This window comes from Megalops cyprinoides, chromosome 14 (genome assembly GCF_013368585.1).
Source record: "Megalops cyprinoides isolate fMegCyp1 chromosome 14, fMegCyp1.pri, whole genome shotgun sequence".
NCBI classification, from domain to species: Eukaryota; Metazoa; Chordata; class Actinopteri; order Elopiformes; family Megalopidae; genus Megalops; species Megalops cyprinoides.
The window spans coordinates 28,295,849-28,323,235 of NC_050596.1; the positions used below are offsets into that span (position 1 = coordinate 28,295,849).

At 44.4% G+C, this 27,387-nt stretch overlaps 1 protein-coding gene across 1 annotated transcript; it reads left to right on the plus strand.

Moving 5' to 3' along the window:
• Positions 1 to 243: 243 nt before the first annotated feature.
• col28a2a (collagen, type XXVIII, alpha 2a) lies at positions 244 to 26,646 on the plus strand. The gene is made up of 36 exons (XM_036545453.1): positions 244 to 320; positions 1,105 to 1,260; positions 2,322 to 2,896; positions 5,791 to 5,811; positions 6,253 to 6,312; positions 7,816 to 7,869; positions 8,043 to 8,087; positions 8,467 to 8,493; positions 8,594 to 8,638; positions 9,049 to 9,093; positions 9,219 to 9,272; positions 11,911 to 11,979; positions 12,065 to 12,133; positions 12,453 to 12,521; positions 14,821 to 14,889; positions 15,823 to 15,891; positions 16,316 to 16,384; positions 16,528 to 16,596; positions 16,877 to 16,948; positions 17,367 to 17,435; positions 17,521 to 17,592; positions 20,899 to 20,967; positions 21,067 to 21,135; positions 21,236 to 21,304; positions 21,470 to 21,538; positions 21,917 to 21,985; positions 22,561 to 22,629; positions 22,790 to 22,858; positions 22,977 to 23,057; positions 23,296 to 23,331; positions 23,427 to 23,463; positions 23,571 to 24,128; positions 24,497 to 24,747; positions 25,704 to 25,947; positions 26,282 to 26,473; positions 26,592 to 26,646. Exons 2-36 carry the CDS (start codon positions 1,116 to 1,118, stop codon positions 26,597 to 26,599), a joined length of 3,657 nt encoding a protein of 1,218 aa, XP_036401346.1. The 5' UTR covers positions 244 to 320; positions 1,105 to 1,115; the 3' UTR covers positions 26,600 to 26,646.
• Positions 26,647 to 27,387: the final 741 nt, after the last annotated feature.

Below are 27,387 nucleotides of genomic sequence, written 5' to 3' on the forward strand. Positions count from 1 at the left end.
CTCCAAACTTTCTGAATTCTAATCCAGTCAAGGCTGTGCCCCCCCCCCCACACACACACACCACCACCACTCATCCCCGCCTTTTTGTGGGCGTGGCAGAAGCCTAGAGGGGTCTGTCAGTCCCTCCTCTCTTTAAAAGAGGAGGGAAGAGTGGCCGGGATCTCACAGAGTTTCCTCCTGCCTCCGGGTGCTTCCTCCTGCACCCTCCGGGAAATAACTCTGCCCCAGCGCTCCGCCTTTCAGCACCTGCACCCCTGCCCGCACCCTGCACGGAGGGAGAGGACCCCCGAATCCGCACCTCACGTCAGAGGCTGTCCACTGTGAGTGTTTTCAGTGCCCGCGCACGGCTTTTCACACTCGGTGCTCTTCAAAAGACATCTGGGATTGTTCTGCCAGAAAATTGAATCCAGTGTTGATAAGTGTTTGGTGGATTTATTTTTCCATAGCCAAATGCTCATACACACACACACACACACACACACACACAGGTGCACCTCATGGCACAGGAGTCTGCAGTGAATTAGGTGAACTAATGCTTTATTTCCTCATGCTAAGTGTGTTGGCTCGTCCTGAAATAATAAGGATTTGACCATTAGCCTGTAAGGGCCATTGATTTAATGTGTGATTCAATTCGTGCATCAATCCAGATAATTCTCTCCAGCTTCATCTTGAAATGGCTCTTTCCAGAAGACTTTAATGTCAAGCTGAAAGGCAGAAATGTTAAATGATCTTCCCAAGGTGAACTATTGCTATTTCTAAAGTTACTTTTGCATTTATTTATTGTAATTTGTAAATTGCAATTTGGTAGTCATAACTATGCAGTACATGCATATTTTTTTAAATTTACTGACAGTACAGTGCACAATTTCCACTTTCCTACACAAAGAGGTCCTGAGCTGCAGATGAATTTCTCACTGTTTAATGGGGAAATTTGAACATGCAGTTACTCACAATTCAAAATGCATTTCAGAGGTCTGCTGATAACTTCCAGTGCTCACACAAGACTTCCCTGATGTCTGTGTAGGATAGGAGAGGGGGAGGAGATGAAAGGAGTTTTGGAGGGTGGGAGTGGAGAGTTTCCTCATTCTGCATGTGTCTCCGCAGGAGCAGCGGTGATGACGCCCACCTTGACCTGGCTCTTGCTCCTCTCGGGCCTCCAGGGCCTTTGGGCGCAGGACTACTTTGAGGAGAGGACGGTGGGAAGGAAGAACAAGAACAAACAGCTGACCACAAACATTATACAGAAGCATGATGGCCAAGGTAGGGCGGCAGTGTAGCATAGTGGTTAAGGAGCAGGACTCGTAACAGAAAGGTTGCCGGTTCGATCCCCGCTGGGGCACTGCTGCTGTACCCTTGGGCGAGGTACTTAACCCACAATTGCCTCAGTAAATATCCAGCTGTATAAATGGATAGCATTGTAAAGAACTGTAACCTACGTAAGTCGCTTTGGATAAAAGCGTCTGCTAAATGACTAAATGTAAGGTAAAAACCACTGTTCCTGCTTAGGACTAGCACCGAGTTTCAATCTGTTGACAGATTATCTGGAATGGGTGGCTGCCTTGATTTGATGTCAAGAGGCCCCCCAAAAACAGTTTAAAGTTTATTTTGATCAAATGAAAGCCTTCGAGTGTCATCCTGATCATCGTAAAATATCCTGGTAATGTAGAAGTGGCACCAAAAACTTAAGAGTTAAAGCCAGACAGCAATGCCTAAAGTTACAGGATTCAGTGAAAATAGAGAGACGTCTATCTTATTTTCATCTGTTCTCCACAGGGTCTCTTATACCTTTTATTTTTATAAAATGTCAATATATCACATTTCTATGGAAACCAACCTGATTTAGCATGTTCTAGAAGAAAGTGTATTCTCATTTGTCACGTCCTCTGACATGAAGTGCAAAGCAGCACATCTCAAAAGGGGGGCATGAAGAGGTTAGGGATTAGGAACACACTCACGTCAGAATCGCAGCGCACTACTGTTTAACTCCATCATTCTCTTGACAGCATCTCCAGAGGCATGTCTAATTTTAACAAGCAGTAGACTTGTATAATTGGTCCACTGAGTTGCATGAGAATCTATCAAGGAAAGCACTGGTCACAGCTTGAACAACCACTCAAGACATAATGGGAGTCTTTAAATACTTTATTAGTTAGAAGAGCACACGAAAACACCTTAACTGTGCCTAGAAGTTTCCAAAATGGCTGAACCAGGCCAGGGGTGTGATTTCAGAAACCTAATTAAGGTCAACAAAGCAAAATTTCCAAAGCTGTCAGCCGTTTTGCGGGTGCAATACCGTGTCTTTTGCTGCCCCTGGTATTCAGCCATCCTGGACGAGGACTGTGGCCTGGAGCTGGCGTTTCTGGTGGACAGCTCCGAGAGCGCCAAGGACAACCACGAGCAGGAGAAGCGGTTCACCATGGACGTGGTGGACCGTCTCCCGAGCATCCGGCTGAAGACCGGGCGTCGGCTGAGCTGGAAGGTGGCCCTGCTGCAATACAGCAGCCATGTGGTGGTAGAGCAGACCTTCAAGCAGTGGAGGGGCATGGACAACTTCAAGGCCCGCGTGGCACCCATGGCCTACATCGGCCACGGCACTTACACCACCTACGCCATCACCAACCTCACCCGGATCTACCTGGAGGAGTCGGGCCCGGCGGGCATCAAGATGGCCATCCTGCTGACGGACGGGGTGTCCCACCCCAGGAACCCTGACATATTCTCCGCCACCGCCGACGCCAAGAACCAGGGGGTGCGGTTCTTTACTGTCGGCATCACCCCCACGGCCAACGAGCCAACCAACGTGGCCCAGCTGCGCCTGCTGGCCAGCTCCCCTGCCTCCCGCTACGTCCACAACCTACAGGACACCAACATCGTGGAGAAGGTCATCAAGGAGATTGTGAGTACAATGACTCTCTGCTTCATTAAATCCTACTAAATGTGTGAGGATAAAGCTGTAACTTACTGTATGTAAGTCAGTCTGGATAAGAGTGTGCTAAATGACAGTAATGTAATATAAGAAGACCTGTCAGATAAGAAGTCACCATTAATATTCCTGAGTTGCTGCTGAAAACTATGGCTTTTCAAAGTTTTAATTTAGCGGCTTGCTCCAAGGTTAGCTAGTTATATGAGGAAGGGTTACACAGCAGTGGCTTTTTAAATCCGAAGCGACTCCTCCCTCGTTAGCCACACCCGCTTTATGTCATCAGCATTAATACATCAGGGGAGGGTGGGGCCAGACTCATAGTAAGATTACATCACACAGGGTTGTCAACATTTTGAAAAAAATTTCATTACTGTTCGGAATTGACCCCTTGAATTCTCTGTAACCCTGAAATGATCCCAGCACATGATTTTCCACTGAAATTCACTCCATCATTGAACAATATCTATTCTCATATTATAACTATATATTATATTATATTATTTATAACTAATATAATAAGTATTATTTATTTAAACATTGTAACAGTCTTTCTCAGATTATATTCATAAGAAAAAAGGATTTAAAAATTAGGATCATAAGATTTACTTTCAGTCAATTTCAAATGCTTTTTTCATTTAGATTTCCTTCAAGCAAACTAAACTATCTTGGACTGAAACATGTTGGAAATGTTTCAGTAGTTATTTGACTCTTTTTTAATGTTACTTGGATCGTTCCCGAGTTCCTACTGACAGCGCGTGTTGAGGTGTGTCATGAGCACAGCTCTTTGGAATTTCTTTTCGAAACGATTGTCATAGCAGCCAAAGTGCAGTTATATCCATATATTGCAATGTTTTAGGTCAGGGAATATTTGCATGAAATATTTTATATCATTGACATACTGTAATATGTAATCAGTTGACCATTACTTGCAAAACATCCTGAAACTCCTCACTGCCACATCCTTCAAGTATATAATTACTAGGTCCATAGATCTTGCATTATCTCGAAGTCCACAGTGTATTTACAGCTGCTGGAAATATTGTGGGAAGACACATGTTGTTAGGATGGTCCATAAACAGAGAAGGCTCAAGGTAAAAATCATCATTAAAGCCTCCCATCACAAATGAAAATGGTGGAATGGTATTTCTGTAGCACTTTTTTTGGTTAATGGTGCTTTCACTGATGGATTGTAAACATGGAATATAGACATCGATATGTCACATTTACCCTGTCATATGCAATGTTTTAGTCTCTGATCGGCACTTGGGTCAGAGTATGGATGTAATCTGCTCCTCAGGTGCAGACAGGTATTATTACAGTGCCTGGAAAATGGGAACAGCTGTCATGTATCAAACTATTCTATGGAAAAAAAAGACTGGAAACCTCTGCAAGATCATGCATGCGCTTTGAATAGTTGGATAACCACAAGCCCAGGACATCCTTGGGCTTGTATCTAGGTGTGACTCTTGATCCATGTGTTGGATGTGAAACATGAGACAGTACTACAGAACCCCGTCTAGAAAGGAATAGGTTGAAATGGGGTAATGTCAAAAAGTAGAATCTTCGGGGCACACTTGAAGTGTATGTCAAAATATTTACCATGTACTGTAATGCAAAACTGTAAAAAATATTACATTGCATTATATAATGGATGAAATAACGTATATGTAAAAGTTGCTCTAGTTTATGTTTTGTGCAATGTATTTCGCATGGATGTTTGTTCTTTTTATGTTATATTACTTTTCTTGTTGGAACCCCAAAGCCACATATGAAGTTACCTTGCAAAACAGTGCTGTTTTACCTGTTCATGGCGAATTTCGGTACCCCCTTTTACTGGTAATCAGTTGGCTGGCGATTTGATCCACTGAAACACCGCCTGCATGTGATAAGTGTGTCAATCCCATGAGACTCTCCCAGTCTTTGGAGTGTTCCGGCCATTACACTCGCTGTCTCTAAGAATAAACAGGCATCGGGAAGGCCTCTGTGAGCAAAGATACTGCGGGTGCTTTGAGCCACACTATCTTTACCGTTGCATATGGTTCGCATTTGTCTCAGGGGGGAATTCAAGGGCGTTTTAAAACATTCCTTAGCGTGGAAAAAGCAGCTCTCTTTCATGCAGAAATGCGGCGAAAGTAATTAGGGACCCAGATGAAGCTCTGGCAGGAAGCGGGTCTCTGTTACCGGTCAGGATCGTTCGGGATCAGTCAGTGAGCCCTTCAAAGCCCGGCTCACATAAAGCCCTGGGTGTGCATGACAGAGGGAGATGGGGACATGAACGCCGAGATCAATCAGGACCAGAGCTGCCAGAGTGCAGACTGCAGACTCCGGGGTGGCGCTCGGATGGTGGCTAACCCAGGGCCCTCATCAGAGGCTAACAAAGGAAAGATGTAGGAAAGCAGCTGCCATTACATTGGTCCCCCAACAGGCAGGTGGTGGAAAGAGTTGTTTTGATTCACATATGACCACATGACAGCTTAATCCTTAACAAGCACCTCACTACCACATACGTCTAATGCTAGCATTTATGTTAAATATAAAGGTTTGTGTGTGGCATATTCCTTCTCTGAAATGTCCAAAAAATCTTTTTAGTTTTGGTTGCTGCTGCAGGATTATAATTGAATAGAAGACTTGCTGTGGAGTTAGCAAGGTCTATTCAGTTGCAGCTGCATTCTCCTGAAAAATGTTCTAATCCAAAACAAGCGAATCCTGCTGTTTCTGAGGAGGAAAGCCATTTTTGAAATGTTAAACCTAGCCTAGTCATATCTGTTGTTGCCACTTTAGGCATTATGTGTTCTATTATGTCTTGTAAATGTATTCTTATTCACTCCTCCTCTCTCTCTCTCTCTTTCTTCTTTTTTGTTTCACAGGGAGAGGTAGCTGATGAAGGAGTAAGTCAGATTCACTCGCTTTTCAAATAGACAACCGTTCTGCTTGCAAACTGAAAACTAAACTAAACACCTTGTGCCAGGTGTCACATAATTTTGAGCCCATACATTATGCACATGGTAAATGATACAAAACTGTAACCTGTGACCTGTGACCTGTGACAGCTACTTTTTTGAGAATACTATATCATATACAGTTTGATTATTTGTTTGATTTATTGATTAGGCCTTTTTGTGCACCAAAGTTCTGATATTAAAAATCAGGGAATGTGTCAGATGTACACACCAGACAGCATTTAAAACCACATGGCAGATTTCTGATTAATAAATCTAGTCAAATGCTTTCATTTTCAAGCAGAACCGCCACAGGTGCCTTTCAAAATTCCATCGGAAACAAACTCTCAGTGACTGTGTGTGTCTCTGAAACCGCTCTTTCATCTGCAGTGTCCCCTGGCCCAGAGATGTGCCTGTGAGAAGGGAGAGAGAGGACCCAGCGGCCCGGCGGTAAGCACTTTCACCCTCGGCCCTCACTCCACACCACACCCCGCCCCCTCTCAGAAATCCGAAAGACCTAAGCAAAAAAAAAAAAAACGCTCCCTCCTCTAAACCCCGCACGGAGAGACGGCACTTGATTCACACTCTGGGGGCAGCTGCTTTTGTTTGGGATGGATAGGATAATTGCACGGTTGGCCAGAGGCTTTCAGCGCTTTCCTGCAGCAGTGCAAAGCTGAAAATTGGGTATAGGGTTCCCGCATTATTTCAAAATCTGCAAGCCAAAACAGATGCAGGGTAAGGGAGCTTTGAGTACTATGAGTGAACATTTGGAACAAGACAGCCCCCAGCATTGTGACTGGCCCAGTGAGCTGGTTCCCAGTTACTCCCCCCACACAGAGACAGGAAAGGGGCATAAGTGTTCAGCCCCTCTCCCAGCGGTTCAGCCTCTGCTTCTAAAACGAGACTTTGTTCCCATCATAAATTACATTAACTGCACCCGCTGTCTGGACTGGCAGCGCCAGGGGCAGGAACGAGGCCAGGGTTATAATAGAGGATGGGAAACATACAGGGTTTCCTTTTTTCAGGTTTTCAATGAAACAAAAGGACTGGGGTTTCATTAACCCATATTCTTCAGGAGTTATTGCTGTTACAGGGTGGTAAACTTGTGCTATAATCCAGTATAAAAAAAAGTTATACGCTTGCATTGTGCGAAAAAACAGTTGTGGATGTGTCTACATGCTTGCAATAGCAGTCATAATTATAGTCATATAATTTTCACTTATACTTACAAATAAGGTCAGCTTTTTCCTTCCATGTGGTTTCTGATAAATTTCCTCGTTCTGATTCCGCTGAATCAAAATCTTTCCTTGACACAGATTTTATGAAAACTGAGACCATCTAAGCAATTAGTCGAATGTTAGCTGCTGAGTATGTGCTTCATTCCTTATCGCTGAATGAGACAAAATGTGCTCAGATGTGTGAAGCAAAATGTTATTTCTGCTGTGCACATATGACACACTTACGACGGCCTCAAGGTGTTCCATTCCCACCGTCTCTCCCCCCCGAAGGAGCTTGGGATACCCCCTTTGAAAAGAATGACAGGGCCGTCAGCGTAAACGCCTTCAGCCTCTGCCACTCATTATGGTGCTGACAGACAGCTGCGCGCTCGCAATCCAGGTGTTTTCTCCACAGAGGGATTCCGTGCATACTTGGCTGTGGGATTTAAAGACCCTTGTAATTACCCCCCCCCTCGTTGGCTCAAATAGGCAGAAAACTGCGACCATACGCCATTCAAGGGCAGCCGCCATACCTGGCCAAGCGTAGGGCTGTGTGAGCATTAAACTGTTGCATCATGGGTGGTTCTTCTCACCTTGGGTGGCAAACGAGATGTAATCGTTCATAAGTAATTTGATCCCAGTGCTCCGGGCTGTCTCGAGTCAGGCTCTGTGCATCTCGCAAAAGGTGCAGCGTGTCTTGTGTTGATTTCCGTGTGTCTCACCTTTATCTCTGTAGGGGAAAAAAGGTCGCCCAGGTGAAGATGGAGCCCCGGGTGCTAAAGGGCAGAAGGTATAGTTTCCCCCCTTGGTTCTGTTGTTGTATTGGTTGAATGAAACTATACACCTGTAGTTCATTTATGTGTATGCGATCTACATCCCGGAGAAAAAAGGAAGCTAAAAGGTTGTTGAATTGTCCTTTATGACATGGCACACACTGAGTGATTATTCTCCCTTTCTTCTCAGGGAGAGAGTGGGCTGAGTGGACTTCCAGGTCGGGAGGGGGCAGAGGTCAGTACAGTGCACATCCCTAGGTGGCTCGTCATTAAACATATATATGATGTATATCATTTTAAGAAGCACACATTGGGTAGCTGGTTGCTTTGAGATTCAATAACATATGACCAGTACTACACCAGTAATAATGACATCAGTTAAGATCTTTTCCTTAGGAGCATCAAACAATATCTTCTTACCCAGCACCTGGACACACATATGCAACATAACTCCATTGCCTTAAGCACTACAGTTATTCTATCAAGAGTGATTAATCAGGACAGCTTCAGGCACGGTCCAGCTGCACTCATTCATAGTATACACATCTTCCTGTATAAGACCGTCTGCCTAGAAGAGTGTGGGTTTGTGTCATATCTCTGCTCTTTTTTTCCAGGGAAAACCTGGCTACAAAGGCGAGAAGGTATGATTCCCACATGATTTCAGTGTTTCTGTCTCTGGTTTGATGTGCAGTTATCTAATACATGGAACATGCTGAATCTTTCTCTGATGTCTTCGATAAGGGTGAGAGAGGAGAATGTGGCACTCCGGGAATTAAAGGAGACAGGGTAAGTATTTTGTGTGGAGCGTTTTTTCTTCTATTTACTGCATAGTTATTCAGTGACGTTAATTTGGATAAAATACTGAGATCAAATAATACATTTGATACTTACTTTAAGTGTAGCATTGTGATGTATGTTGGATTCTGTGTCTAGGGACTATTGTATCATAGTATACTTGGCTTTCATCAGATTGCACAAGTTAACTTGTGGTAGGGCTCAAATAGTGATATGCTCACACTCATTGGTCTGGGAGTGTTGTTAGCCCAGTCTGACACTGTTGCTTGTTTAAATTGAATGGATATATTTTTGTTCTTTTGTTCTGAAAGTTGCTCTGGATAAGAGCATTTGCTAAATGCATGTAATGTGATGTAATGTACATGTCAATCAGTAAGTTGATCCTCTAAATGCTTTCTCAGGGTCCAGAGGGTCCAGTTGGTACAAGAGGAACCAGAGGACTACAGGTGAGTGCCTGAAAACACATCCCACACACACTGAGAGCTGGAGCACTCTGCATTTGATATGATTCGCTTTCTTCCTGGCAAAAACTTGCCCCTGTCAAGTGTTGCATTTTGGGTTTCCCTCACAGGGATTGCCTGGGCCACAGGGTGATACTGGGCCAGAGGGTCCGCCTGGAAAAAAGGTAAGTGTGCGTCTAGATACCTGCATATCTGTGTAGGGCGGAAATTACTATTTCTAAATTACTATTATTATAATAACTACTAGTTGGCAGTATGCAAATGTTAAGTGTTAGATACATACAAATCAAATATGTTCATAGTATAAATGCAGCATATTGGTAAGGACTAGGACAGGTAACTGAAAGTTTGCTGGTTTGATTCCCTGCTGGGGCACTGCTGCTGTACCTTTGGGCAAGGTACTTATCCCAAAATTTCCTCAGTAAACATCCAGCTGTATAAATGGATGGTGTGTAAAATTGTAACCTGTGTAAATCATTCAGGATAAGACAGGATAAGACGTCTAACACATTGCAACCATGACTCATCCCGAAACACTGTATGACTGAGCATCCCCACCACAGCCTTTTCCCGATGTTTGTCCTACCTGGTGGTCGAGGAGGTTGGGTCCTTGCTAACGGCCACTGTGCAACAGCCTGGCTGAACGCCAGGTTCTTCCCCCTTAATTAATTTAACAACAGAGAGCATTAGGACAAATACCAGTGTTCATCCTCCACAGACACCGACAGCAGGGGCTCCAGCCTGTCGCTAGTTCACAGCAGAGTAAGCGCCGTCAGCACTGTCAGCTTTTTAAAGAGAATGTCACAGTGGGTAATAACATCATAACTCTTGCCCTGGAATAAAAATACATGTTTTCATTCCTGGTGAAGACTTGAAACTTGTCTCTAGTAAGAGGAAAAAAAGTATAATCACTTTAGAAAAAAATACAGAGGTTAAACTTGGATTGCTTAACTTTTTTGTGTTTGCTTGTGCATGTGTAAAAACAAACACACACACACTCACGCAAATATATATCAGTCTCTAATCAGTTAGCTCTGAGTACACTTGAGGAATGTTAGTTTTCATCACGTTTTTCTCCCCTGGTTTTGCGGTCTGACTTGTGGAATTGCTGCAATGTTGTGTTAAGCATGCTGCGACGAGAATCCTGCTTGTATTAAAACAGCAGTTTGTGAAGGCACTCTGTCTTCATTAGCCTGTAAAGATTACTGCAGGTATCCCTCATTTGGAGAGAGGCAATTATGTGCTTTCCTCTCGCAGTGCAAAGGATGAGAGAGTGACTCTGCACAGCCGTTCAGAGATTTGTCCACATGGCTTTGCTCTGTGGAGTGAAAGCGGCACGGTCTGAAATGGGCCGAGTGAATGACAAGTGGTTTATATCACAGGGTCGCAGTCTAAACATTGCAATCAGCCATTTTTTTCAGATTTCAAAGGTGTGTGATTGAAACGCCGCGAAGGTCTCTGCTTTGAATTAAGGGTTGGGGGCGGGTGCCGCAAGACTGGAGCGGACAGCGGCGGGTGTGTTCGCAGGGCCAAGTGTGAGAATTCGAGGAAAAGCAGTTCCTCGCATGATGCGCAAAATTCAGTCATACTACATCAGGGTTGAACCAAGAATACCTTTTTGAAGTTTAAGAACCCCACCCCACACCCCTCCCCACACACACACACACACACACACACACACACACACACACACACAGTCATGCTCACATTCACACACACACACACACACACACACACACTCACAAACACACACACTCTCTCACACACACACTCATACACTCCAGTTTTGTCGTATGTTTTATTTTGGTTCTAAGTCTCTCTAATACACACATATCTGTCATATAACTGCGTGCATCATCAGTATGTACCTCTGCTTCTAGTCAAATCGTTATACCTAATTGTTTAGAAGGAATGTTCGCGTCTCTTGTTTCAGTGTATTCCAAGAGATCCGTCTCGCTGCACATCAGTGCCTGGCTTGCAAATTTGTCCTGACTTGTTTGGAATTGTCAGAACCAAAAATGTAACCTCCTCATGCAGTGCAAGGTCCATGCAACACTTCTGTGATTTGTTTAAATGATCATAACCCCTACAGATAACACTTCTGACAGGATGTTATTTTTCTGACACATCCAGAAAGGCGTACAACTGACGGTTTGATCTCTGAGCTGAAGGGTGCTCGTATTGATAGAGAGGTGGCGGAGAACCTCACTGCTCCACCGATGAAACTGATTAGAGGGTGATGATCTCACTTCATCTGGACCTTGAACTCGAGAATCGGATGTGCGGGGCCGTCTGATCTCGAGCCCAGAGTGAATCAGAACTTTGGTGCAGTGCAGATGACGGCCGGGTCCCCCTTGGGCTGTAACCGAGCTCGTCAAGAGGTCAGACTGCACTCTGCAGTGTTAGAAGAATGGACAAGGGGTCATTTTGACCATCCCCGGTGCGATGAACAAGGAGCCGATGCTCTTTTAATATATGTAGGTGTTATGGTATTTATTATGTGGAGTAATGGAAGCAAAGGTTTGCGGTGAGTTTCAAACTGTGGTCATTGACATCCGCACATTGACAGTCAGGTGAGAGAGGGTGCATGGGACTGAATCAGAACTGGATGAGAGATTAGTGTCCTTAGCCAAGGAAAGGAATCATACTTTTTGTGCAGCTTTGTGTGGTTATGTTGTTTTCTGTTGCAGATACTCACACACTCACTGTGTTACATATACACCAAGGAGATGCCACCGCTGTTGTTTCTGCCGCTGCCTGCCTGCTCACCGCTAACGTGTGCGCTTATGTGTGCTTTTATAGGGAGAACGCGGTCCTTCAGGGCCACCTGGAATCCAAGGAGAAACAGGCATTGGGCTTCCTGGACCAAAGGTAAACTGGGTAGTTCGTAGAGGCCCACTGCTGGAGCTCTAAATGTCACCCGTTGTGTTTCATCGCATGCCTGTTTTGTTTCCAGGGTGACGTTGGTTTCCAGGGGCGACCGGGTCCTCCCGGCCCGCCAGGGATTGGTGAGCCAGGCCAGCCCGTAAGTAGCTTGAACGGATAGTCCCCCAAAGTTTGTACACTGGTCACTGAAGATCCATTATTAGTGTCACGCAAATCAGAGGGTTGGTAGGGGAGCGTGGAGGAATGTCTGAAGATTCTAAAGAGTTGGCAGAAGGAATTCTGGGTAATCGTTTCAGCGGTATTTTCAAATTACTGGTGAATTTAAATGTTTCCTTTGAACTTCTGACTAAATCCCCTGTTGGAGGATGATCTCTCCCAACTGTCTGCCCATAGGCTTCCACAATGCCTTGCTTTCAGGCTGATCAAACAGTACTGTTGTGATTTTGCTTTTTTTTCAGGGGCCTCAAGGGCCACAGGGGGTTCAAGGAGAGAAAGGGCCTCAAGGAGAGGGGTTTCCAGGGCCAAAGGTATGACCATGTCCTGAGGAAAACCAGGCTTAATCTGCTTTCTCCCTCTCCATTTTTACTTCTTTAACCCATCTCTGACATCATTCTCAGTGTTGCATTGTGAGATCTGCGCAAGCCCGAGGCCACTTTTAAATTGAGATTACTTCAGATGGTTAGAGCGCTCTGTTCTCAAAGTGCTCTTGCAGACACTGAGGAAATGTGATATGCATTGAATATCCCACACCGAGCTGCAGGCTGAAGACAGAAGACAGAAGATTTAGGCTGATTGAAAGAAAGGGCCAAAAGGAGCATTACTACACCAACAGAGTGAACCGTAGCAGAACCAAGAAAGGCGGTGACCACAAAAAAGACACCACATAACCATGGACCCCAATGTGTAATTACTTCTTATTTCATTGCCACAATTCTTTCAGTACATAGTGTGTGGCTGAGGGTCCTTGGACCATCTGTTCGTACAGAACCGGGTCTGGGAAGCACACTGGAACTGTCCTGAACTTGCATGGGTATAAGTGAACACGCAGAGGTGGGGGTTTGATGTATGAATACATCTGCTTTCATGTCTTACTTCTCATGCGAGCATGCAGTGCATCTGTCAAAGCTGGACTGAGGTCTGCTCCAGCCACATCCCCTGCACTGCTGGAAGTGTTACCGTTTTCAGCTGAAGTGTGCATCTCGGCCCCTGTGAAAACGCTGCCGGCGCTCCGTGCCGTGACTTGCACAGCGGATCGGAGCGGTAAACTGTGCAAACACTAAGTTCAGTCGAAGAAGGTCCTGGTTTACACAGAACCCCACTGTGTGTGATAACTGAATGCTAAGGCGCTAATGGGAGTTGTGCTTAAAGGATAAAAAAAAATCTGCTGTTGTTTGAATAATTACGCCACATTCCACATGTGTTCGGGCATATGTAGTGACAGACAAAGCATTGCGGCAATGATTTGAAATCCATTAAGGTGGCCTTTTGTTAACGTTACAGCCTTCGGCAGTGACAACATTGCCTTCTCCGCTAAATTCTTCATATCTACAGAAAACAGCGACAGTATGTTGTCTGTTGAACATCTTTAATTTATACCCCTTAAAAGCTTCCCTAAAAGCCTTTGGAAGCTTAGCGATTGGTCCGTATTATCTCTGCCTGACTGTTCCTGGAGAAGGAGCAAGCCTCCGTTTCCTTTGTTGAACTTTTCCACCAGATGTCTCTGTGGTTGTATAAATGACCTGAAGGCCTGAATTTTTCCCATGTTCAAGACAGTTCTCAGGGAAGTTGCCTTGATTGTGTGCAAAAGCACTGCACACTCCGGTAAGCAGCAACTTCAGTTGAGCATCGCATGGGTTTATAAACTCTGCTAAGACATCTCTCTCCATGGAAGAAGGCTGGATAACAAATGTAAAGTCATACATTACTACCTTTAATATATTACCGAGTAACACATTTCTACTAATACATTACCAGTAACAAAGTGCCAAGTGATAAATTTCCCCCCCAATGATAAATAACCTAGTGATATCTCAGCTTGGAAGTAGTAGGTATTGTCTTGAATGTTAAGAGGTTTTCCCGGGGCACCCCAACCACATTATACACTGTGTTTATGTATAATAACGTGCCAGCACAGATCTGTGTTACCTTGCCAAAGTTATTAAGCATGCATTCAAATACCATTATATATACCACCATTTGTTGTGTTTTTACCTCAATGTTTTCTTTTTCATTTCAAGCCTAAACTTGAGTATAAATTCAGTAATGACATGTTAGTGTTGTACTGACACTTGGCAGTGGTCCATTTTTGTAAAGGGGGTGTCATATTAAGCATTTCCTCAAGCACTGGAACATCTGTGAGACCCAGGATCAAATGAGGGGACCCATGGGTGGCAACTCCCATACCTTGGAAAAAAAGTGTCTGTTTGGTTCTAAATTAGTGATGGGTTAGCGATGGGTTCCTGTAAATATTTCTGTTTTGAATCATTTTCCAACCGTCACCAGACTCATAAAGAGAGCTGCATTCATACTTCTCAGTGGAGGAACCGTGGTACTGCATGTGTTGGGCACTTTTGGAAACATTTGGAAAACAAACAGGGATCAATCAGGAACGTCTGACAGGAAACTTAAGAGCAAGTGCGGGTCCTCACTGCGTTGTGATGTGTTTGAATGCATCTGGAAAAAAAAACCAGGTGTTAACTTACTCACTACTGAATGAAGTCTCTCCATCCAGTTGGCTGAACAATGCAGGTGCTGCTTTGAGTCTTTGTGAATGCGAGGGGGGGTGGGGTGTAGAATGGGGTGAATGAGTCCTCTTTTGTGTGACAGGGGGACCGGGGGCTGGAGGGACCAAGGGGACCCAGAGGACAGGCGGGAGTTGGAATCAAAGGAGAGAAGGTGGGCTGTAAATACATCAGCTAATCAATGCCATTCCCACAAACGCACCGCGTTTCCCAGACAAAGGAGTTAACGAAGTGCACAAAGAGCGTTGGGGGGTGGGGGGGGGAGTGAACCCTGGATGTCCTTTTAGGCGGCAATTATATACGACCGGTTCCCTGGTGCACTGAGCTGAGGAATCCGCGCAGCCAGCTGGGGGGGCTTTGAAAGGTCTGCCTCCTGTGGGAAAGTTGGGGATGGAGGCAGGGTTCCATTCTGCCTCTACCTGCAGAGTATTCAGTAAACTACCTGCTCGGGTTGATGATGTCATGCGAGGGACAATGGGGGTCAGGTCTTCCCACCATCTTTATTTCAGAGCCAAGCCCATCTTGGTAATCCCCAATTTTACTCCTCCTTGTGAGGAATTGTAATTTGATAAGAGCCACCATTGCAATTTGTATTGACCATAAGGGGCCATCCTTGGCTGTATGTTAAGTTGGTTCTAGCTGAAATTATGATGTACTAATAGGTGTTCATTTAACTCTTTTCAAAGCAGTGCACCGGTGAAAGTAAAACCACACATTTATTCCGGTCAGTTGAAAATGTGCTTTATGAGGTCTGATTCGTCAGGAAAACACATGTTCACAATGGGGTGGCTAGATAAGAGTAAGATGTTCATGTTCTAATACCACAGCCTATCCATCATGATCCAGGAAGCTAAAGGCATGTCTGGGTTTTAATGTAACACATGCCATCTCCCCCACTGAGAGATTCTTTTGTCTGCTGATGGAATGTATTTATAACCTATGCCACTTTAGACCGGATAAAAGGTTTTGATTGTGAAGTGGTGATAAGTCATGTAGCCTGTCCGCAGGCACCCCTGTGAGAGGTGTCAAAGGTTAACCCTGCGTATCCCAGCCTCTGTCTGACTCTCTTTCTCTGTCTGACCTCCAGGGGGAGTTTGGGCCCCCAGGGTTTCCAGGACCCACTGGCCTGCCAGGCGTGGGGATTCAGGGGGAGAAGGTAGGCCGAGACACCCCTCTTCTACCTTAGCACAGGCTGACCTGTAAGATTTCAGTGAGCGTCACGCACGAGATCGAGTCTCAGTGTGTAATTTGTGCAAACTGATCAAAAGGGTTTCAGTGTGTAATATGTAGACTGAACTAAAGGATTTCAGTGTGTAGTGCAAGCAAACTGGTTTGAAGTGTTTCAATGTGTAACATATACAGACTGGCATAAATGATCTCAGTGTGACACAAGCTGGTTTAAGGTGTTTCAGTGTGCCACATATACAAAATGATTTAAATGGTTTCTGTGTGCAGCATATGCAAACTGGTTTAAATATTCTCAGTGTGTAACATACAGACTGACCTGCGCTCAATGCGTATCATAGCGTTAACTGACCTGCAGAGTTTCAGTGTTGTGATTTTGATTTCTGCCATTCCAGGGTGTGGAGGGGCCTCGGGGCCCACCAGGAATCAGGGGGCCACCAGGAGAAGGTCTCCCAGGGCCCAAGGTTGGTCTCACGCAATCTGTGATCTCTCTGTGATCGTGGTCACTGTGATGAGTGTCTGTGCTGTGAATTCATAGCGTGAATGTGAATGTTATAGTCCTCTCTGCATCTTTGCTGTATGGCTTTGCTTACCGTCTCCTCTATAGGGCGATCAAGGTTTACCAGGAGAACTTGGAGCTCCAGGAGAGAGAGGGGTCGGTGAACCAGGACCAAAGGTGAATTAAGTTAGCTGAATCAGTTGATCATTGGAGTTCATCACGGCACCTGAACAATTAATTCACATAGAATAACAGACTGATATATTTCAATATTACAACTGACAGTCAGCTGCAGTACTATATTAGTCCAGAGGGTAGAGCGAAAAAGCATTTTAAGAGTTGTGAATGTGCAACAAAGTCGGTTAATTAAGGACAATGGAAGTTGTTCACCCAACTAGATATGGTAGAAACAAATAGAAAATTTCATAAAGTAAACTGATTTGTTTCCTATGTCCAGGGAGAGCCGGGGGCAGCTGGTTTGGCCGGCCTACCTGGTTTACCTGGAGAGGACGGCGCTCCAGGACAGAAGGTATTTTCAACTCTTTCTGGAAACATCTCAGTTCTGATGTACCACACTGCTGCTTAGTTTAGTACAGTTTCAGCAGCGGTACATAGAATTTGTAGTGCAGCAGTGTAGCAAAACAGTAAGGAGCGTGGCCTGTTACTGCACCCTTGGGCCCACAATTGCCTCAGTAAATATCCAGCTGTAAAAACAGATAATATGTAAGAGCTGTAACCTTTGTGAGTTACTCTGTATAAGAGCATCTGCTAAATGACAATAATGTAATGTTATGTGTTCACATTACCTCTTTAACTTGCTTACCTATTTTGTTACACACTGTGGGGTTAGGGGCGTGTGTGAGTCTGTGAGTGTGTGTGTGTGTCTGTGTGTGTATGTGTGTGTGTGTGTGTGTGTGTGGCTCATTGTATCCCATGCACCTCTGCAGGGTGAACCAGGTGCAGCAGGTCTGAGAGGATCAGAGGGCCCAGCCGGAGTTGGCACCCAGGGTGAGAAGGTAAGAGTGTGTCCCCCATCCTCTCTCACACCATCTCGGCTTCTTTGGTCTTCCAATGTGGGTGACTTGGATAACTCTCTTACAGGGCGATCAGGGCCAGAGGGGTATCCGCGGATTACCTGGGCCTCCTGGGATAGCTGGGCCCTCTGGCGCAAAGGTGAGAACTTCAGCTGTATTAATCATTACTAACTTCCCTAATTACATTAATAATCGAGCATTACAGGGCTTCATTGTACAGGACGGTCACTGCAACATGCAAAATTGCCACTGTGACTGCATTAAGCATTACTTCCTTATGTAGTAAGACTAGTTCTGAGTCGCTCTCTTAATTTACTGTTTATATTTAAACTGGCTACTTTAAAAAATGAAAAGAGATCAAGTGCAATAAAGTACTTTCGGGATAGAACTATTGTTGCTAAAGGATGTCACCTTCTGTGATTTTAATCAAGCAGGAGACAGGCATATTGGTTTCACCTTTGCCAAAATACCTGCTATTCAACAAACTTAGACATCCACAGGTCATTCTAGTCTCACATGAACAGACATCTCTGTGTTTTCGTCAAATTTCATATCTGTCTGTGTCCTTCATGTTTTTATGGAACTTGATATTGTTGTCATGATATTTGCACTGTTGTTGTGCAAATCTCCTTTTAATATGTCAAAACAACTTAATTTAAGTAAAATTAATGAAAATACTTTTTAACTCTTGCCAAGATCGAAGGCTGAGCCTTAACAATGACTGAAATGGATTCGCATTTATCCATCAGGAACACTGAACACTGACAAAATTACAAACTTCAAAGTAACTGTTAAACATGGAGGATGACAGAACAATGGACAGAGTTGAGTCAGGAGTGTGAAAGCACATTCCCGCTTAATCACATCACAATGAAAGAGAAGCGGTGGATCCTGTAATCTAGGCTACCATAATTGTGATGTCATCACAGTCCCAACTGAAAAAAAACAGCTCAATCTGTTAAGAACCTTGTGATAACTGTCATATGTGAATTGTATATATTCCACATCTGAGAGAACTCAGGCATCCTCTGTTTCTGGTAAAACAGTAATTTCATGTGAATAGTACAAGAGAGAGGATTGAATGCATTTAAGAGACATGTTGAGGCAGAAATCCTGACTAATTAAATATAAACACCATTTTTATCCCTGCAGGATGAGAACACAATACATCTGTAGCTATCTCATCCCCTCCAGGGATAATCATGGTGTTAGCATTTTTCTTCATTCTGTAATTATGAGCCATATGTTTCTAATTTTTCAAGTTCAGCTTTATTGAAAAATGTCCTTGCACAAGAAGAGTTTTTCAAATAAGAAACAGAACTGTTTGTTAATAATAAAACATTGCTGACTTCTAAAAAAAAGCACACACACAGACACACACACAAACATTACAAACACAGCTGTTTGCCATGGGCAAGAAGGACATCTGATCCCTTTCAGTCCTAAATGGGATATGCAAAGTGCCCTCTACTGCATAAATTCAACTGTCTTGAGTTTGGGATGGGGGGATTGAGCAAAGGGCTTCAGATACTGTTTGACTGGAGAAGGAGCTAATCAGTATTTCAGACAGTCTGGCCAGGAAGAGAGCCAGTTAGTGTCCCAGCTACAGTTTGACCAGAGAGAGAGGGCCAATCAGTAATTCAGACAGATTCTGACCAGGTCGAGAGCCAATCAGTGTCTCTGACCATCTGATGAAGCTAATTTGAAGGGTGCCTCACTGGATGAGAGTACATTATCAAGCATGTTCATACATACTCATTAGAACATCATTCAGACACATTGGAGATGATGAAATTCAACCATGTGGAACCAATGCCAATATTTCTGTGATTTTGGGTAACAGCTGGCCCACTTCACTTTTGCTCTGTGCCCTCAAGATAATTCTGGGCTAAGTGCCATGAAGGTTGAGGATGCAAAGAATGCTACTCTCTGTGGTTCATAGCAGGTTTGAAAGAGCCTGATTGGGAATTTAGCCAGGACAACAGGGAACCTCCTCCTCTTTGCATTAAATGCTGAAGAAGAATAAGATCTGATTATTAATAAGCAGATCCGTTCTCCACAGATTTGTGCTGACAGCGATAAAAAAGAGATGACTGACAGCCATGAGTGAGCAGGCCTTCAAGAGAGAAATTTTGAGTCAGTCATGTGGAAAGTGACACTTACTTCTCTTAAGTACAGGGCAAATCATCATGTTTTTGTTTGGTTAATTGTAATTGAATAGATGAGTTTAGACAGATGTTGGTTTTCCTCACTGTACAGTAGGTCAGAATCCACACTTGTATGTTGTCTGAAGGTGATGACCAACATCTTCAGATCCCATTTTTACCTTTTTCCAGCTGTACTGGACTTGCCCAGTGCTGTAATCTGCTTGTGTTCTACGTGCAAAGCACAGTCTTCTAGTTCCAAGGCTGGTAATTCTGTGGTCAGTAGTTTAGTCCTTGTGTGACTGACCCTTGTGAGAACTCCCTTCAGCACCAGCTGTGATTTTTTTCACGAAGTAGAATTAGTTGTTTGATCGCAAGTGGGTGACTTCATTTTGATAGCATTTCTTTTTGGCATGTTGGAGTTTAGCCACTTTAGCTCAAAGTTTTTTGATTCTGGCTCTGGCTCTCTCATGTGAGACTAAACAGAAGTAAATGGCACCAAATGTTGCCTTTATGGCATATACTTGGTTTTGATATTCTAGAACATTTAATAAGGCCTCTGTGCTGATTTGTTACTAGAACACACATTTCATATATACTCATGGTCTCGATTCTGTGAAAGCGTGGATTACGTTTAATTGTATGCTAAGGTTCATTCCGCATCCGGTGTGGCTGTTGCAGCAAACCTTGCATCGTTTCCTTAACTTCCTAGTGAGCCTGCCAGAATCACTATCTAATATAATTGCTATTATTGTGATAATTACTATTCTTTGGCAGCATGCAAATGTTAGGCACTAGATACATGCAAATAAAATGCGTTCAAAGCATAAATGTGCCACAGTGGTAGGGACCAGGGCTAGTTCCTGAAAAGTTGCTGGTTTGATTTCTTGCTCAGGTGCATGCTGTTGCCCAATCACAGGTGCTTAAACCACATCGCCTCAGTAAGCATTCAGCTGTGTAAATGTAGAGAATGAATAAAACTGTAACCAATGTTAGCTGCTTTGGCTAAGAATGTCTGGTAAGCAACTAAGGGTCCAGTGTACTTCAGAGAATAAGAACAAATCAAGAAATGAAAAACAATGTATTGTTATATTCATCAATTATATTAGTTATTAATTATATTGTTAATTATTAGGTATACATGTTTTGTGCATCTCTACAGCATTCCTTACAGACTATAAGAGGAGCCCAGCTCTCCTTGCATTCAAGAGGTCAGCTGCCCCCTGGTGGCAGGGATGTGTCTGTGCAGGCAGCCAAAATGCATGGGCATGCACACACCTTAATGCACTGTGCTCTTTCAGGGGGAACCCGGAACACCAGGCCGACTCGGTCTTCCTGGCCTGCCGGGTCGTGCCATTGCGGGACCAAAGGTAATACCCCCACTTCAGTGAGACTGCCCATTGCCTATAGTCATATCCTGCTCAGGTAAAGAGGTGTGGTCATTTATTACCCTCATTGTCTGTCTCCAGGGTGATCTTGGCCCAGCGGGTCCACCGGGGCCTATAGGAGAGACAGGGTATGGGCTACCTGGTCCAAAGGTAAGGGTCACCGAAATAACACAAAACATATGAACTGCCAGGAACAGTGGGCCACCAGCCTGCAGCACCTGTCAGTCCTAACCTAGTGGTTTTTCCTCAGGGTGATCGTGGAGGCCCAGGCCCACCTGGCCAGTCAGGGCCTAAAGGTGACGGCTTCCCAGGGCCAGTTGTAAGTAAACCTCTTCTGTTCAGTGCTTCCCCATACTTACCTTACTGGAGTGTCAAAGCTATGTCTCTTCCAAAGAGGAGCTCATGTATGATCCCTAGATCTCTGGTGCTGACACGCCTCTTCTATCTCCGAGACTGAACACACTCTCGTCCTTGTTTTTCCCAGGGTCCTCCAGGACTCCCAGGCCTTCCTGGAGAACAGGGTCCAGAGGGAGTGGGCATCCCAGGACCAAAAGTATGCAGATAAAACCCCGGCATAAAACTGTGACCAGCGTTTGATCCAGATGTTCTCTATTCCCAACTTTCTTCATGAGATTTCATGCTTTAATCTTTTCCAAGACAGCAGTGGTGTTTAGTCACTTTGTTGCTCTATTTATGATGCTCTAGTTTCACGCGCACATGTCACATCTAAGCAGTAATGGCAGGCAACCGCTATACATCTGTTACACAACGGCTTTTGTGTAATCACAGAACAATGTTTATTAATGATAGACCGTTTTTGGTTTAGTCTTTTTCATCTTTCTCTGTGTGCATGTATTTAATTATTCTCCTTTCTGTGCTTATAGTTGACGTATTTGTGGGTGTTGCTGATGTGTGTGTGTGTTTGTTGCAGGGGGACGTCGGCTTCAGGGGTCTGCCAGGTTTGCCTGGCCCGCCAGGGGAAGGCCTTCAAGGACCACCGGTAAGCAAACAGGCTCAGTAATCAGGTAGTTCGCCATTCTCTCGGCATTCATTAGCCCTGAGTTATTTGACGAGCACAGAGCCGTTCCATCCTGCGCTCAGGCCTGGGAAATTGCATAGCTGTGAAAGCCACTGTCTTGCTATGATTAAAACCACAGGGGTGCTTGTACTTACAGCTCCAGTAATGAACAGCTCTTCCATTCTAACAGAGTATTTATCATCGCTTCCTTTCAAGTGTCACAGACAAGAATCTTTTACACTGATGTGGCTATATGAGCTGTCAGACATGTGTGTTTTACTGAGAAAAGCCATTCAACATTTTAGGACCTACAGCCTACTGAGGTATCCCAGGGTGCTTTTTATGTATAACACGGGCAAAGAGGGGCAGGCCAGTTAGAGGGAGATATTTATAGCTGAATATGTCACAGGCTGAATGGGCTGTTAATGTACAGCAGGCACAGGGAGTGAGAACTCAGCCAGCGCTGAGAATGGAGGAACGAAAAGTAATCCATCCAAATTCCATCCAAAGGGGCGGCCTGTCCTCTCCTAATTAACTCCGCTGTCCTCTTGTGTCAGGGAGCAATAGGACGACCAGGACCACCCGGACCGGTGGGGCCACCAGGGGAAGGCCTTCAGGGTCCCAAGGTAGACCAATCAGTCACGGCCTCATCGTCATCTCATGGTCCTCATTGATGGGGCTTCTACTGCTCAAATACATACTTGTTGGATCATAAACAACCTGTGTGTGTGTGTGTGTGTGTGTGTGTGTCTCTGTGTTGTGTGTTTTGCCTTTGGAACAATGTAGGGCGAGCAAGGATCCCAGGGTGTGACAGGGCCCAGGGGACCATCAGGGGAAGGTCTGCCAGGACCTAAGGTGAGAGGGGTGTCCTGTCTGTGTGCACCAGATCCCAGCTGAAAAAGGCCTCTGATTTTGATAGTGAGAGGGTGTTGCCCTCAGCTCTAACAGCAAGCCTTACCTCCTTCTGCTACAGGGTGACCGGGGCTTGCAGGGCGAGCGGGGATTGAAGGGACTGAAGGGTGAATCTGGAGACCCAGGAGTTCCCGGCCAATCGGTGAGCCTCTTCTTGCTCTCATCGCCATATGGCAGAGACCCAGATCATGAGCAATGATGTGGGCTGTTTCATTTTAGTACTTGGAAGGAGATGGAATATACAAGACAGTGAATCTGTCCTCCAAAAAAAAATGTGTCCTCCATCCTGAAATGCATTTATTTGTAATTTTGTAATTTTGTTGTTGATATGCCAGTCACCTTTGAAAGTAAATGAAAATAATCTTTTGATGTCATTTCAGGGAAGGCCAGGAGTCAAAGGTGAAGCAGGTCTCACGGTACGTCTCCAGCCACTAAATGATGTCTTACCAATAATTTCAATATCTTTCAAATACTCTGTTCAACTAAGTGTTGATACTATAATTACTTTCAGAGAGAAGACATCATTAAGTTGATAAAGGAAATTTGCGGTAAGATATTTTTGACATTTTCAGTGATTATTAGATACAGAAATAATGACCAACCTACAGATATTTCAATGCATGTAAATAAAACATTGCTTTTGTCTTGTTCTCAGGGTGTGGTATCAAATGCAAAGAGAGGCCCATGGAGCTGGTGTTCGTCATCGACAGCTCGGAGAGTGTGGGGCCCGAAAACTTCGAAATCATCAAGGACTTTGTGACGGCGCTGGTGGACCGGGTGACGGTGGGCAGGAACGCCACCCGGATCGGGCTGGTGCTCTACAGCCTGGACGTCCACATGGAGTTCAACCTGGCCCGCTACGTGACCAAGCAGGACGTGAAGCAGGCCATCAGGAAGATGCCCTACATGGGCGAGGGCACCTACACGGGCACGGCCATCCGCAAGGCCACGCAGGAGGCGTTCTACAGCGCCCGCGTTGGTGTGAGGAAGGTGGCCATCGTCATCACCGACGGGCAGACCGACAAGCGCGAGCCCGTCAAGCTGGACATCGCCGTGCGGGAGGCCCACGCCGCCAACATCGAAATGTACGCCCTGGGGATCGTCAACACCTCCGACCCCACACAGGCCGAGTTCCTGCGGGAGCTCAACCTGATCGCCTCCGACCCCGACAGCGAGCACATGTACCTCATCGATGACTTCAACACCCTGCCAGGTGACGCTCGTGACATGTCAAAGTTACAGGCTTTGACCAGCCACCATATATAAAATCTAAACCCTGTGAGAAAGATTATTTTGATAAAGGAACACTCCATGTTTTTCCCATGAGTGGTACTGGCTGTGATTCTTCCCTAGTAGATGGCCTTTCCCTGGGAAGCTTACATAGGTTACATTTTTCATATGTGTAGCTAAGCTTCAATGTTTGCTGAAGCAGTTCGGGTTAAGCTACTTGCTCATTGGTGCAAAAACAGAATCTTACCCTCTGATTCAAACCCACAGCCTTTTGATTAGAAATGTCATTCCCCTACCAATGCTCATCCACAACTAGAGATGATCAATAGTCTGAATTTTTCCTTGTCTCAGCACTGGAGTCTAAACTTGTCAGCCAGTTCTGTGAGGATGAGAACGGAGCCCTGATCTACAACCGCATCACAAATGGCTATGGCAACAATGGCTATGGCAACAACGGCTACGGCAACAATGGCTTTGGGAATGTCAGATACGGGACGACCTACAATGAGGGGGCTTTGGATGACAGACGTTTCAACACCCACAGTCAGAGTCATGGCAGGGGAGACAGCCTGCCACTCCCTGTCAGACCTGACCCTATCCTGGTATCTCCACACAGCACTCACTCAACCAGGACATACAGTACCAGTCAAAAGTTCAGACACACCTGATTAACAGAATGGGAAACATGCATACAAAGATAATTGTGATCTGAATGCTTGAAATTTGTTTCTTAGGTAAATGAAGTTGATGCCTGTGTATGAATTTCTTTCCAAAAAAAAAAAAAAAAAAAATATATATATATATATATATATACATATATATTGGCTATTTTGAAGAATCTAAATATAACACAGTTTTGATTTGTTTATAACACTTTTTGGTCACTTTGTGTTATTACATAGTTTAAGGTCTTTACTATTATTCTAAAAATAGAGGAAACTAGTAAAAATAAAGAAGGAAGAGTGTGTCCAAACTTTGGTACAGTACTGTACTGTAAGCCTCTGTACGTGCAGTGTCCATAACATATACATACACCCACTATTTCATCAGTGCATCCACAGTGATGAAACAGATTGGCTTCATTCCATGGGGGATAGGGGTGGGTAGGGTAGGTAAGCACTGCCTATCCTCCAATTGGCACCCACTTCACTGTGAGGCACTGACTTGTGGTGTGAGAAAATGCCTTTAGCTGCATGCAAGTGTTTTGGAAGATTGACTTTGACTTCAGCACTCCTGTACGTCTGCAGAGGCTGTGGTCAGACAGGCCTGATATACAACTTCCAGAGAGGGTTGCATAAGGGGGGGAAAATCATTACAAAAAGAAACTCACACACCCTCAGTACCAAGTCGTACACTGACGTTTTGTCATATCCTCATGGTAGTGTAGGTACCCAGTGATGTATCCTATTTGTTTTGTAAAAGGACTGTTGGCTGTTTAAATCTGCATGTCAGGCAAAAAGATAGGACAGGTGTGGCAGAATGACATACAGTACATAGTTACTGTGACCCTTCCTGGTTAAATTGGCATTTGACTACGTGTGTTGATGTCATCACATAGGTTGAAGAGGTAGAGGAGGACTACGATGAAGGTGAGGACTTGATCATAAAGACCCCTGTGCGGGGTAGCAGCCATGTGGTTGTGGTGAGCAAGCCTGTCACGCCGTCTCCTCCAGTCATCTCCGTGAGAGAGCCTTCATCCAATGCGTCAAAATCGTCATCTTCATCCTCATCATCGACGTCATCATCAAACGCCTCTTCAACAGTCCGGGTTCAGCCAGCACCACGCCCTAGTTTGCCTCAAGGTAAAAAAAAAAGAATATATATATCTATTACTGCAACAAGCAAATTAGCTCTCTTACATGACATGTTATTTGCTTAGCACATATCTTGTATAGATAGATAGCTAGATCGATAGATAGCACTAGATCTAGAGTAGCTTACATAGTTTACAAATGATCCATTAATATAGCCAGATATTCACTCAATCAATGCAGATAAAGTGCTTTGAATAAGTGTACAGCAACTTGTGGATCTGAACCAGCAACCTTTGAGTTGCAAGGCCTATTCTTAAATAATACCCTACACTGAATCTGCAACCTCTACGGGCAAACTTTTTCTTCTTTGCTGGTCTCCCAGAGCTTGCACCCCTGGACCCACGCTGCAGTCTGACCCTGGACCAGGGCCCCTGCCGCGAGTACGATATCCGCTGGTACTACGACAAACTGGCCAACTCCTGTGCTCAGTTCTGGTACGGAGGCTGCGACGGGAACAAGAACCGTTTCGAAACGGAGGAGGAGTGCAAAAAGACCTGCGTGCTCTCCAGAGCAGGTACATAATGCATGCTCTGTTTCGGCCATTCCTTCAGTGACTTTGTGTTTGTGTGTTCAGGTTCATCTGTATCCTCTTTACTAATTGGCCCCTTTTCTCTCCCCCTTTGTCCTCACAGCAAGCTAAAATGGACTCAAGAATAATACTGCCTTTAAACCTCAGCGATTTTCCATGGAGCCAATCAATATGGAATTTATGCCATTTTCTGCAAACAGTATTTTGTTACTCTGGTGCTTGATTTTACCTTCTCTTTTACTTATCAATATTTAATTCAGCTCATAACATTTCAGTAGCAGTTTAGCTATGTGATAAAACCTAAGCAACTTCCCTATTTTTAGAGAGTTGCTAGAATTAAAATGCACATTGTCTTAAATCTCAACAACTTCTTTTAAAATGGAGGACAAATGCTATTGTGAACAATTTACTCAGGCAGATCAAACTGCTTTTTGAGCTGTGTTATTTGCCACTTTTTGCCTGTTCATGTATTCAGGCAAGTCTCAGGGTAGATTTTTCTACAAATGTCCAGTCTCACTGTTTGAATCCAAGGGTCCACAGTTATTGTCCTGAATGTGACTTCTCACTACAGTTAAGCTCCTCATTACCAAATCGAGGTAATTAGTTATTTGATTGAATAATTGTAAGGATTTATGTCTATATAGAGAAAAGATATATTACAGCTCTGGTGAGCTAGAGCTGTTCAGCACTGATTTAGTTCCTCTGACAAGTATATAGCATATCTATAAATGGATGAACTCTTCTCCATTGACTGTGGTATTTATATTGCACAGTGTGAAATACACTAATTTAACACCTCTGTCACACACTTATATGTCGTGTCTTTAGTTTATTTTCACACTGGGATGTCTTCCATAAAAGACAACAGTGTAATTTCAATTATGGGTTTGTGGTGACAC

Bases quoted from the DNA above. Each gene is read 5' to 3' on its own strand.
- col28a2a (XM_036545453.1), top strand. From the start codon at position 1,116: ATGACGCCCACCTTGACCTGGCTCTTGCTCCTCTCGGGCCTCCAGGGC. The intron at 17,436-17,520 runs GTAAGAGTGTGT...ACTCTCTTACAG, and splicing joins TTGGCACCCAGGGTGAGAAG to GGCGATCAGGGCCAGAGGGG. The intron at 24,129-24,496 runs GTGACGCTCGTG...TCCTTGTCTCAG, and splicing joins TGACTTCAACACCCTGCCAG to CACTGGAGTCTAAACTTGTC.